We start from the raw sequence: 12,933 nt of genomic DNA, 5'->3' as shown, positions 1-12,933 counted from the left end.
CGCCACTTGAACCTCTAGCGTACATTATAATAACTCTATGTTCCGAGGTACCCAGGTCAAACGGACTACCTCGATGTGTGTTGGTGCGTAGTATTATTTGAGGCAGAAGTCTTCCGCGCCTCCACTGAGGCATTCACACGCCTACTGAATATGCGACAGGATTACGACTCTGGCGACGGTTAGGGGAAATTCTGCAGTGTGAGGGTAACTGCGGGAAATTCGGCTTCAAATGTTGGCGTGCAGTCCGGTAGACGGAAGGAAAAGGAGAAAACTTAAAACTGGTGCATGTATACCCGCTCCTAATATCTTTTTCTGCGACAGTGTTATTAGTAGGAATCTTCAAATGCATTCGGAAATTATTGAGATGGTTAGTTTAGGCCTGTTGTTGCGGACCGGGTAAGTGCCTTACGTAATTCCTAAAGACGTTGCCTGTTCATAACTGAGAAGTCGGTGCTGTACAATACACTACATATTTTAATAAGTGAGATTTAAATACGCTAGCAGGAATTATAAATAACCGAGTTGTGAATAGCGTTGTTACCGTCACCGCGACACGAAAAACATGTTTCTTTCTCACGAACAAAGTTTGTGAGAAGAAAACCTGTGCCGGACCCCCTAGTAAAAAAATCATTTGTATGAGAAATTTCTTGTGTCCAATAAACACATATGAATCATACAAGATATATAGGAACGCATAAGAACATATAAGAACCATATAAGAATTATATAAGAACTACATAAGAATTATATAAGATATATAAGAACCGTATAAGAACTTATAAGAAACTTCCCATTAGTTTCTTATATAGTGCTTGTATGTTCTTATATACCTTCCATAGTTCTTATACAATTCTTATATGGTTCTTATATGTTCTTATATATCTTGTATGATTTATATGTGTTTATTGGGCCCAGACATTGTTCATACAAACGACAATTTTCAATAGAGGGCCTCGGCTAAAATATGCTTTGAGTAGAAATTCACGTATGATTTCACTTAGAGTAGTTTAAAAACATCAACGACGCGTGGAAGAAAATCTCCGAGTAGAGAACATTTTTGCGCACATACCTACTCGTAGTTGAAGGATTCATCTGACGTAGATTTCATATTAAAAAAAAAAAGATAAAGGACCGATTCCTTTAATTTCGTACCTCTGTGTGAGCATTTGAGCAGTGTCTCTAGAAGCAATGTGTTCAAAAGATTGTTTACATCGTATGTAACCACAAAAATACTTGAGGTTTTTGGCTTGTGGGATAAATTGGTACGATCTCCCATCTAGTTTCATCATGTCGTCGGTACCGGGAAGACCACAATTACACATTTTTAAGCACACATTGTAGCGTGTATGTCCGAAAATCAACTAATTATTATATTAAGTTGTACGTCTGCAATTTTGAATGCAATGAATTAATATAGACATTCGTAAAAAAAGAAAAAAAGAGAGGGCAATGTCGTTTGTGCCGTCCGCGTAAACGAGCACTGTGAAGTCTGGCTGCAGAATAAAGAAGCTTAGCAAGTGCTGTGGCAACCCTCTATTTTGTGCAAAAAAGCGGAACCTCACCTAATGCCTTTAGAACAAGAAATATTTCCTTCAGAGAGATTCGTGAATCCATGCTCGAATGTAAATCGATAGATCGACGAGATCCATCGTTTTAACCGGTATCGGGTATTCAATCTCTCAGGAGCTTTAGAAATATCAAGTCACAAAATGGCGACGCGTTCTGGGATCTCGAAACGAATCAAAATCTGCTCTTTCGTTCCACAACTCCAAACGAGATTAAGTAACCTGAGAATAAACTTAGTTGGCTCAGACATCCTATTTTGTGTTCCTCTATATATTATGAAACGCGATTGCGCAATGTCAATTCAATAAACTTAACAATATTAAATTACGTTCAGTTCAATTCATCTTACGTTGTCCGGAGGAAGTCCCAGATCCTGATTTTTTTTTATGTTATTATTTTGGAGCGTTTCCGCGAGCAATAGGAGTGATAAATAAATGCTACAAATGAAGTTACTCATCTGTGAGTTAATTTTCTAGTGATTTGACCATCTTCGCAGTGATGTGCCGTTCACTTCCACAAGGGTCACTATTTTGAAAGGATCGCGCTCTCCGCATAAGACCCTAACACTATTGAGATTAATTGGAAATACTGGCGATAAAACTTTGGCCCATTGTCACTAGTTTTGTTCACTACTTGCGCTGTAATGTCGAGTTGATGTCCGAGTTGAATATTTGTCGTAGGCCATCCAATAGTACAGCACACGTTCATTTTGGGGGATGAGATAAAGAGTTACTTTCATGTTTGTGTAAATTTGAAATTTGAACACCTCTCGCGCAAAAGAAAAATTATATAAGAAAACACTGGGGTTGGATGCTTTATCTTTGTTTTAGTATTGATACCGCTTGTTGCTTTTCGACGTTTTACAGGCTTCTTGTTGTCCGCGTGTCTTCTTTAAGTTCACCTTCTGTGCACATTTTTTTTAACGCGCGCTTGGCGTGCGTTTTTTTTTTTCTCCGAAATTTCCTTTACGAGCGCACATATTGCAATGCTCCACAATTTGGAGAACGTTCGAAGTCCCCCTCAGTGGCCTCCCATACCTGAAACCGCCCATAGAACTCGTTCCGCGCGCGGGGACGCATTTCCACCGACGCAAGAAGAAAAAGACAAAGACACGATGGGAATCTTCCCGTTAGCCGACCTTGATCGGTGTCATAGGGTACCTCCGCGCGCGGGAGGACGACAGGCAGACGCCGCCGCCTTCGCCGCTGCCGACCAGTGCCGCCGACCGATGCTACGGTCGAGTCCCGCCAGTCTCGCGAGAGGTCGCGGGAACGGGGGAGAGGATGACCGACGTCTCTCTCCCTCGCGGTCGCCTCGAAAAATAGCGAAGAGCCACCACCAGTCGCCCGGGGCGGTGCATGGCGTTCGGCGTCGGAGAGCTTCCAGTGCCCCCGACTTGTCAGCTGCCACGAGGATCCCGTGGAGTGTCCTTCTGCCGTGTGACATGGTGACGTCGGAGAGAACTCGTGCCGTGTGACTCGAGTGACACTCTGCCCGCCGTCGGTGTGTCAGTGCATGGCGTCCAGTGGTCGGCTTTCCAACGGTGCCGCCATGGTAGCGCAGGGAAAGCTCCGCGCCACGAGCTCGGAGGACGGTAAAGAGGACGACGACGACTGCAGGAGTCCCCTGCTCGAGGACTTCGAGATGATCAAGACCATCGGTGAGTTGTGCCGCGGGGGTTCGGGGCGGACGTCGCGCGGGATTCGGCGGCCGCTGTGCTGCTTCCGCGCGGAAGTGTGAGTGTGTGAAACCGCTATTCTTTTGATGCCTTCGAAATTTCGAGAAAAAATAAATAATTAAATAAAAATCACGCGGGAAAAGAAGTTGTGAAAACATAAATAAGGGTGGAAAGCTGACGAAATGTCTGCACAGGACAAGGGGTGTTCTCGTCTCAGGTGTAAGAACCATTGTTTCGCGACTGAATGAACCGTTTGAACCGAATGAACCGTTTGAATCAGTGCGATTACCGCTCTGGAAGCTCCGTCGTTCGTCCAATTGGGCAGATAAAGTAAACGATTTGTTTTTTGGGACTGTAGTTAGCATCAAACATATTTTTATCACGCCCTCCTCCAAGGGTAAAAACAACAACCACAACACAACACGCATGTCAAATTTACGTCCAAGCTTAAAGAAAACTTTACTTAAAAAAAAGTCCGTGAGCTCCCTCTGCGACAGAACACGGATACAGCGAATCACTGCGAACGATACAAGGGTCCCAGCAGAACATAAAACCCAACCGCGAGGACACGGAACATATTCATAATTAGCCGAAATGTACCGTTTAGACTCGCACTGTGTGTCGTCATTAGGAATTCATGGAACACGTGGAGTTTCTTAAATAACACTCAAAACGCTAAAAGGCTGCGTAGTTTTTTCTTTTTCTATTATAAACTGTATATTGTGGTTGCTCGAATAATAGCCACTCTATTTGTGAAAAGAGCCTGTAGGTCTGCTTTGCCGCGAAGCACGGGGATAACGAATCAGCGCGATTGGCAGAAAAATGGCAGCGGTTTACGGGACAGAGATAACGTCTTCAAGCGAAAATACTTTCTGCTCAGATCGCATTTAGCGGAGACTCGAGTTCTCAATCTCATTGTTAGGTCCGATTTTTTGTTTATGCAGGACGCGATGTTTGGTTGTGCTTATGTTCTGCAGGAAAGTACATACACGCCAGGGCCTTGTTCATAACAAGTGCGGCTATTACTTGAGCAGATGCGGATTTAGTTAGGCTGGGATTTGGTAATACCTTGGAGAAACCAATCTCTTAAAGAAAAGGTGCTTTGATTAGTTAAATGCAATAAAACGTTCAACAATAGCTACGCGCTCTCTTTGTTTTAGTACACTCATTGAAACGTTTATTATAATTAAATAAACCGATGACGCAGAAAAAGAAAGAACAGGATTGCTGTGCATTTACCGCGCCTCCACTGGTGGCTTTTCCCTCCACGTTCCTCCATCCTTTAGAATATAGATATATAATATTATCAGCTCCAACCTTTTTTAACAGTTCAGCACAAAATAAACTTCAAACCTCCCCCTCCCCTCTTTTCTCGTAAACACACAGACATACACGCACATAAAACGAGTCAATCTTCTCAGTTTATCTCGAGTTGTTTTTCATATACGCATCGAATCCTGGTTTTTTTACGAATGGCCGCAAACATAGCACGTAATATTTCCATCCGAAAACGCAGAAACAAAAAAAAAATTATTCGCGCGCTAAAACACACAGAACAAAACAAAAAGCACGAAAAATAATAAAAAGGAGAAACAAGTGGCCGGCTTCAATTTTGACAGTAAACACGGCTGCTCACGACAGCTCGCTCCTTTCAGCACGTAATCCTTTTTTCGCAAGGAGATAACAAAAAGGGGGCGCGAAACGAAAGCAAACAAACCGCGAGGAAGCCAAAAATTACTCCACCGTATTTGATATGTGGCCACTTTTGGCAGTGAAGGGCACCGTGATACCGCTATATTTGTACAGTCCCAAGGGACCCGGGGGCACCTGTAGCATGGCTTAAATTTATAGGCGTCAGGAATTCACGCTTAAAATCTTTACAGTCACTCACAGCCATGAGAGACGCAGGGTGTGGCGAGTGCCAAGCATTTCATTATCGCTTTTCCGCCGACGAAATTGCGACATTTGCTGGTCCGAACGCCGAATAACCAATTACGAAGGAAAAAAAAGCGTGAACATGATAAGCAATGCTCCGCGGGCTTCTTAAGCTATCACGGGTTATAGGATTAGTGACAGCTTAAGCGTATCTGTTTATCCACGTGGGCATTGAGCAAATTCTGATCAAATGCGTCAAACGCAGATCATTGGAAGCCTTTACCTTGCGCCGGTGCCACCAACCGCAAATAGAATAGCGTGTTTAGCGAGCAAACAGGGACTTCTTATAGGATTACTCGGCTGGTCAATTAAGATTACCATGCGTTATCGGGGAATGTTCTTGGGTGTTTGTTTGGTGTGCGGGGTTCGGCCTTGACTTTTAATCTGGCGCTGAAGCATGTTCAAGAATTAAACGCTTTAATATTTTATATTGGAAGAAAGATTGACTTTTTTATTTTTAGACATAATTTTTTTTTGTTATTACACTTGAAAGTAATCGAGTTACTGTGGAAAAGAAGGTAAGGAAGCAATATCAAGGTCACTCACAAAACCTGGTGATTATTGCTGCAATTACATTTCTTATACCGTATTTACTTGAGTAATAGACGCACTGTTTATGCACTAACATGCGGGTCCGCTTTTCCACGGAGCAAGTGAATAGCCAGCCAATCTCCACGCTCGACATGCCAGCGATTTACTGGACAGAGAAAACGTCTTCACGCGACGATGCTATCAGCGCATATCTCATTTTCACGCAGGGAAACGTGCCCGTGACCTCGTTATTCGCTACATTTCTTATGCAGAACGAGATGATGATGTGTCTGTGTGTTCTGTGGGAAAGTAGACAGAAGGGGATTTGTTCATAAGTAGTGGGTCTGTCACTCGAGCGAATACAGTCTGCGCCTTGTGCAACTGTACAGGCCTTCCAGCATGCTTGTAAGAAGTCAAGTGACCCTCAACCCCTTTGTGAACGACGAAGTCAGATCATTGTGGCAAGGTATTTGGGGATGACAATCCGTTACGCTTCTATCCATCGTAACAGATAAATTGATTGTTGGCGTGCCGGATAGTATATGAACCCAAATCACACTGTGCGACGGCGGCTATCAACATAAGAAATCGCTTCGGCCGGCTGACTCGGGGCGGCTGACTATTATCGATCGCTTGCGTTTTGTAAACAGATTCAGCGGGGTTAGGTCTTCAATTGCAGATTTATATTTCTTCCCATCACTTTTGGCAACAATCCTCTGAGCGGGCGTTCGGCCTCTCGATTTAGAAAACATTTCTCGCCTTTGCCGGGGTAATCTATTCTCCTGTGACTTTATTCTTTCCTAGATGAAAGGTTTGCATCTATTCAAGTCTGAGTTAATACCCTCTCCAAACCATTTTGAGAGTTAAATAGTAAATTTGTCACAATTACTCCAAAAAATGACTGAGTTTGCTCAGCGTTACATTTTTTTACGTCCATTACATGTTCGTTGTGTTATACAGTAATCTGTGTATGTCTTACACACTAGAAAACGAAAGGAAACGAGCATACAATATGCTTGTACTTTTATCTTGTTGTTTTACGCTTAATCTTCACCAACCCGACAGTATCATCACTTCATTCTTAGTTCTTTTATCATCAGATCTTTCCCAACCTTCTTTTATTTACCATATTCCAACTGCAAACTACACGGAATTAAAACATAAAGTAAATATGTAGGTTTTTGTGTGTGTGTGTGTGTGTTTTTTTTTTTTTAAGTATCGCTCTGTGCATTAGGCGAAGGAAGTAATATAGGGGGGATCGGTGGCCGAGTTGTCTAGCGCACACCAGCTCGGAGCACGTGGAGCGAAAGCTCGCGCTGCAGAACCCAGGGATCCTGGGTTCGAGCCCCACCCCTGCCCGTTTCGATCTGGATGAGCATCGTACCGGCGTGCGGTTGTGTATCACTACTGCGTGATGCACGTTAAAGACCCCACGCTAGCGGCTGGTACCGCACTGGCTAAATTTCTCATCTACAGCTGGGAGACTCGTCGCCCCTGTGAGGCAGACCAAGTTCTAGGCTGTATAAAAACACACACAACCCAATTTTTTTTTTGGAAGTAATATAGATCAGTGTCCGAAATTCTGGCCCCCAGCGATAAACTGGGGGAATAATAATCTCAAACGCAGGCTTTTCTGAAGAGAGGGGCTCGGTCATAAAACAAGATTATTGCTTTTTACATCAGTTTTGGCGTAGGTGTTGTTCATAGAGCTTCGTGGCTATGAATTTCTGACGTTCTTGCACTACTGTATGTGCGTAGGTCTAAAAATAACGAAGTCCTGCTGAAAGCGCTGCCCACCTACTGTGACATGCCGTAAGCATAAAAAAGCATGGCGGCGACCATAGGACATAGCAGACACTGGATAATAATTAGCTAAAATACCGGCTCTGCTATCTTCATTTTAACGCGAAGGTGTAAGCTGAACGCAAGAGTTCTCAAAACAAGATGTTGCCTTCGAAGGCAATAGCTTTTCAATGTCTGTTATGGTTGGCTTCCAAGTTGTATAGTATTGGCAATGTAATGCGTTGCGCAGCGTCGGTAGTTTAGCCAAGACTATAAACCTTTACAGGCGCTCTAATAGCAAGCAATATTTGGTTACCGATATCACAAGAAAAGCGCAAAGCAAAGATGTTTATGAGCGTTAAGCCCAGGTTACAAGAAACGTTTATCGATCTCTGCATACACAATGATAGGAAGATTGCCGGCAACCATGTTTTCGCACACCTTAAGCAGTTAAAATAGCACGCTCAGGCTATTATTTCAACACGCGAAAAAATAAACTACATATAAATTACCGTTTTCTATGCGAATAAAGTTTAGTATATGCTATACCCGGGACATTTCGAGGCACTTCAGTCAGTCGATTTAAAAGCGCACGATCGTTTCGGAAAGCGACGCCGTGAGTGCCGCTAACGTGCGTGAAGTGCCTTCCTTAAGGCCGTCTGAAAACTCGCCAAACGAACCCGGCGCGGTATATAAGCGCCGAAAAAAAAAAAGAAAGAGGAAAGAAACATACTTTACACGTGGAGCTCAAAGTGTATGGACGGCAAAGCACTTAGCGATGCTTTAGAATCGGAAGGAAACAGGGCATTTCAAAGAAATCGCTCGAGCTCAAGCTCCCGTGCTTCAGATATCTAGAGTCGTTAGTGGGAGCCTGTAATAATGCGTGGGCTGGGACACGCTGATTGCCGCCTATTTGCTGCTTCCAGGAATATATACGACGCAGTTTTCTTCTCATAGAAGATGGGATGTTGAAAGGCGGGTCCCCCCGAAATCCAACGCTTTTCAAACCAGACAAAGCTAGAAAGTAAGTCACAGTCGTTAGGAAGTTTCGCTTGCTTCAGTGTTTCTGGGAAAATGATGTTACCAGTGTTGGTTAAAGTACATCGAAAGAGTGCTTGAAGTAAAGTACGAAGTAAATTAGAGGTGATGTACTTCGTTCACCGGGCGCAATGTATTTGAAGTATTACAAAATACAATGCACTTTCAAGGACCTTTTCACACACTCTTTCAGGATGTCTTTTCATTCCTCTATTCGGTGCTGTTTTTTAATCTGGTATGAATTGTTTTATGTTTAATGCATCAGTTATTTTTGGAAATCGCGGCGAATATTGGAAAAAGTCACGTGGTCACATAGTGAGAGTTGTTTGACTCCCGTCGACAAACTGTTCAACACAATCAAGTTAGAAGGCACTTATTTGTTCACGAAGCATCATTTTGTGATACAAATTTGACACGACCAAATATGAGGATCAGACTTTGAAGTCAGGAGTTGTACTTTCCTCGGAAACTAAAAGACAAATGCTTTAAGTGAAGTAAAAGTAGACATTGAGAGAACGTACTTATGATAAAGTACAAGTTTTCTAGACCTACTTGAAGTAGTATTTCGAGTGTAATGTACTTCAGAGTACTTTTCAACACTGCCTGTTACATATATTTGCTTTCTCCATTCGGTCTTATGCTTGCGGCAACACAGAAACGTAGGCCTACACACGCACAAACGGCTACATAGAGACATTCGTGCCAATGTAGAACTTGCCATTCGTTCATGTTCCCGAAGTGTGCTTTTGAGATCTAATTATCGTAATCCTTAGAAGGAACGCGGCGAATGACGTGGTCACGGTAGTGGAAATATTTCGACCGAAAACTGAAGTCTTCGATGCTAAACGTTATAAAGTTCATTGACATTTTCCTGTGCAAGTAACGGCAGCCATTATGCACGGCGAAGCACAGTTCGCAGGAACAAAATGGCACCTCTCAGTTTATTCTGCTGTTGTACGTTGCTACTTGCTTCTTGAGAACTGCACCGTAACGCGGTCGGCGCTACAAAAGATGCGGCTATCTAAAAACAAAAATCGTACGTCTAGGAAGAACTTTAGTTAGAACTTCAATACTTTAATCATCGTGCCCAGCGTCATTTCGCACGCCTAATTTCTGGACGAAAACATGCTTGCTGAGGCGTCATTCACCGATCTGCCCTCGCAAATCGCTCTGATTGGTTCTACGGGTGCACTGGGGAAAATGCAGGGGGACAGAAACTTTTTGAAGTACAGTGGCTTTGTCCGCCTGAAGCGCGGTACTCACCGACTCTGTTGAATCATTGAACTATATATAATACAACCATCTACTTCAAGAGATCTCATCGCGAAGTACATTTCACTCATACATGGACATATAACTTTGGAACCCGATCGCAAACATGGCGACAGCCTTCGTTTCTGGTGCCTCTGAAGTGGGCAACTGTAAACCTGCATTAGGGTGAAAAGAGCACACCGGCCCTATATGCGCTGCTTTGAATATTTTCAATGGTGTTTTCACATCCTGCTTTGACGCACTGGCATCAGAGAGGCTTCTAAAAGGAAGTCTTTTCGCTAAATCAGTGGACCCTTAGGCGCAACTCTTGTTCCCCCCAGTTGCCTAAACTAAAGTTGTAGTCGAACCTTTCTTTTTGTTTGTTGTTTTTCAGTTGTTGATATGGGGGAATTCTTTCAGCAATATGCACATTCGCAAATACGACCTCTCACATTCAAGCCCCGCCATCTTGATGCTCGTGTGTGTAGATTGTCTGATTTGACAAAGCCTGCCCGCAGTTGCCAAATTGGTGCCACATTAACTGGCGTTTTAAAGGTGGCTACTTGAAAAGGTGTGCATACTCTTCAAAACGTTTGGGATTTCATGCTGAGCGCACTTTTGTGAATATATATATATGCGTCTACACGGTCCATGATTGGGGCTTTCTACAAAAGTCTGCGCGCCCTCCGGTGGCTGATACGTCGATTTTCTGAGGCTGTCATATTTTGGGCCCGTACTTGGAGCAAATACTGCGTCACCGTTCAAGCGAAATGGACACGAATGCCGACTCGGCACTGGGCGTGTACTCGGATTAAATGGCACGTTTTGCGCAGGAATCGATGTCCAATATATGGCGGGCGCCATTGTGGCTTGCTGGACTTTTGCAAATTGTCTTTTGGGGTGCTTCGATTCAGTAACGTCACACCATACACTCTGATCTCCTTTAAACAATAAGGCACCGACTGTCCTCAGCGCCTCCTGTACTACGATCCGCATTTATATATATATTTTTCAAGATATCTGGTAATGGATTTTATTCTGAGCCTTCCGGCGCACCAACTTTGCCCAGATCATTTTATGTTCTTTAGTTGTTATTAAACTTTTGGACAGCCATTTTTTTTTTTTTTTAATTCTGAAGACTCGGTCATTGTGTTTGTTGCGAGCGCCTGAAACACGCCCTCTAAGGAAATTGCAAATAGTCCTTACATCTCTGGTAAGCCGGTAATATTGCCCGATCTGCTGGGTGCAATATAGATCTATGTTTATCTGCCCGCATGACAGGAGAGCGATAAAAGAAGCAATGGAAACAAGTTTGCACAAAGCGCTCTTTTTTTTTTTTTGCAAAATTGACTTTTTATGCTTTTTTTTTTTTTTTGCAAATTTCAAAATAACTGGAGATTTCTGCCCAAAGACTGCTGACAAAATACCCAACGATGTTATTTTCTTGCTTCTATTTGTGAAAGCAAAGCTTTAGGCGGTTTCGTTGTTTACAAAAGTCTTGCTTGAAGTGTGATAACACATTCATAACGAAAGAGAAGAAAAGGTATGTGGGTTTATTTTTTTCAAAACACGAAACAATGAATTTAAGTGAACAATGTCAGAATCCCAGTGAATGCTTTAGCTCATATACGAATAGATAAACAATGAGCGGGACGTTTCATTTTATCATCGCCCCCGCCCACATCGTTATTTTTTTTCCCATATCTAATTGTGTCATGGGCTTCGACATTCGCCGTGATCCTTTTATCATTCGTTGCAATTAGCTGTCTGTGCTCTGCTGGAGAGTCTGCTTATTGACTTTCTGTGAAGAGTGCAGACCAGAGATTGTCGGCCGACAACATTGACTTTACCGCGTCGTTTCGATGGAACGCAGCCACGTGACGCAAACATCATCACGTGATTCGTCACGACGACATTGGTCAGACGCATTTCTGCCGCACCACTATATAGCTCCGCTTCGTCGCGGCGTGAATCGTCGTGCGGAATTTCGTGTGTTTCTATGTTGCTGCCAGCTTGAGAAACACGGGGGGGGGGGGGGGGGCATGGCTTAGCATGTTTACACTTCTTGCGTTGTGATTGGTTGTTGGACATTCGTATTGGCTAATGCGGCAATCTGATTGGCTGCGCCGCGATTGTGAGCTGCATGGAACTCACCACGCACCGTGTTTCTTAAAGTGGCGGTGGTGATAGGTGTAAACATTAGTCGACAACAGGGTGAAAAAAAGATTCTTATTAAATAAAATAAGTCAGAATTATTCATTTTAGACGGGATACATTTGATTTAAATCACTGTAACTAGGAAATATAGTGAGTCCCTATCACTATGTGTAGTTTTATACGTGGCTGATTGATCGATGAATCAAACCGATCAACGAAAACAATGCGGAAGAAAGAGTTACTGTAACCTAAAGTACAGTATAACCAACAACATTTTGTCTATGTAAACCCAGCCATATATTAAAGTAAAAACAACTTCATTTCTTAGCCTGCCAAAAAAAATTATTTACATTTGATTTCCCGTTATATTTGCTCGCAGCAGGATCTTGCGTAACTGACGAACGAAGGGTAAGCTAGAAAAAAGTAACTCTCGACGCTCCGATTTGCTCCAAAGAGTAACAGCTTTTTGCTTATTTTTAGCACGATATAAACCTTCCTTATTTGGGGGTTCCTTGATTTAAATACTAAACAAATGCACATAAAAGCATAAAATAATAGACACACGGTGAAAAAAAAACTAAAAAAACTAGGGGAATTATTTTTGCGGGAGGTTTGATTTTAATTATCACAATAAAGCTGATCTGATTTAAATAACAATTTAAATTATCTTGTTTTTTTATTCTTCACCCTGGTCGACATTCAAGCAGTCATGGGCGCGTTACTGCTAAAATGTAACAGTATTACAGTTACAGTTACTCAGGAGAAGTAACCCTGCCACAGTTAATTACAAAATTGAGGGAGTAACTTGTTACTCTTTCAATTTATTTCAATCACAGTTACTTCGGCGGAGTAACTCCGTTACTTCGTCATTACTTTACAGAAATATTAGAAAACATTCAAAACAAGCCTATCTTAATATGCCTTTAAATTAACATCGATATTTTTATAAGACATTGTGTTTTCACATAGTGAATCTGATCTTTTGAGAAACTAAG

At 42.6% G+C, this 12,933-nt stretch overlaps 1 protein-coding gene across 2 annotated transcripts in view; it reads left to right on the top strand.

Annotated features, from left to right (window-relative positions):
- Positions 1-2,751: 2,751 nt before the first annotated feature.
- The window catches only part of LOC8042156 (cAMP-dependent protein kinase catalytic subunit 3), a 129,177-nt gene continuing 118,995 nt past the window's right edge, over positions 2,752-12,933 (top strand). The window contains exon 1 of one of the 2 annotated variants that reach the window (XM_029982773.4): positions 2,752-3,226. In XM_029982773.4, coding sequence (XP_029838633.1) covers positions 3,082-3,226 — 145 coding nt within the window. In that variant the 5' untranslated portion in view covers positions 2,752-3,081. The remainder of the gene's footprint in view (positions 3,227-12,933) is intronic. The other variant, XM_029982774.4, reaches the window with a different exon arrangement.

The sequence above is a fragment of the Ixodes scapularis genome, unplaced genomic scaffold (genome assembly GCF_016920785.2).
Source record: "Ixodes scapularis isolate PalLabHiFi unplaced genomic scaffold, ASM1692078v2 PGA_scaffold5__190_contigs__length_132052651, whole genome shotgun sequence".
In the NCBI taxonomy this organism is placed as follows: Eukaryota; Metazoa; Arthropoda; class Arachnida; order Ixodida; family Ixodidae; genus Ixodes; species Ixodes scapularis.
The sequence above is the reverse complement of the archived record's forward strand: the minus strand, read 5'-3'. Positions and strand labels throughout refer to the sequence as shown.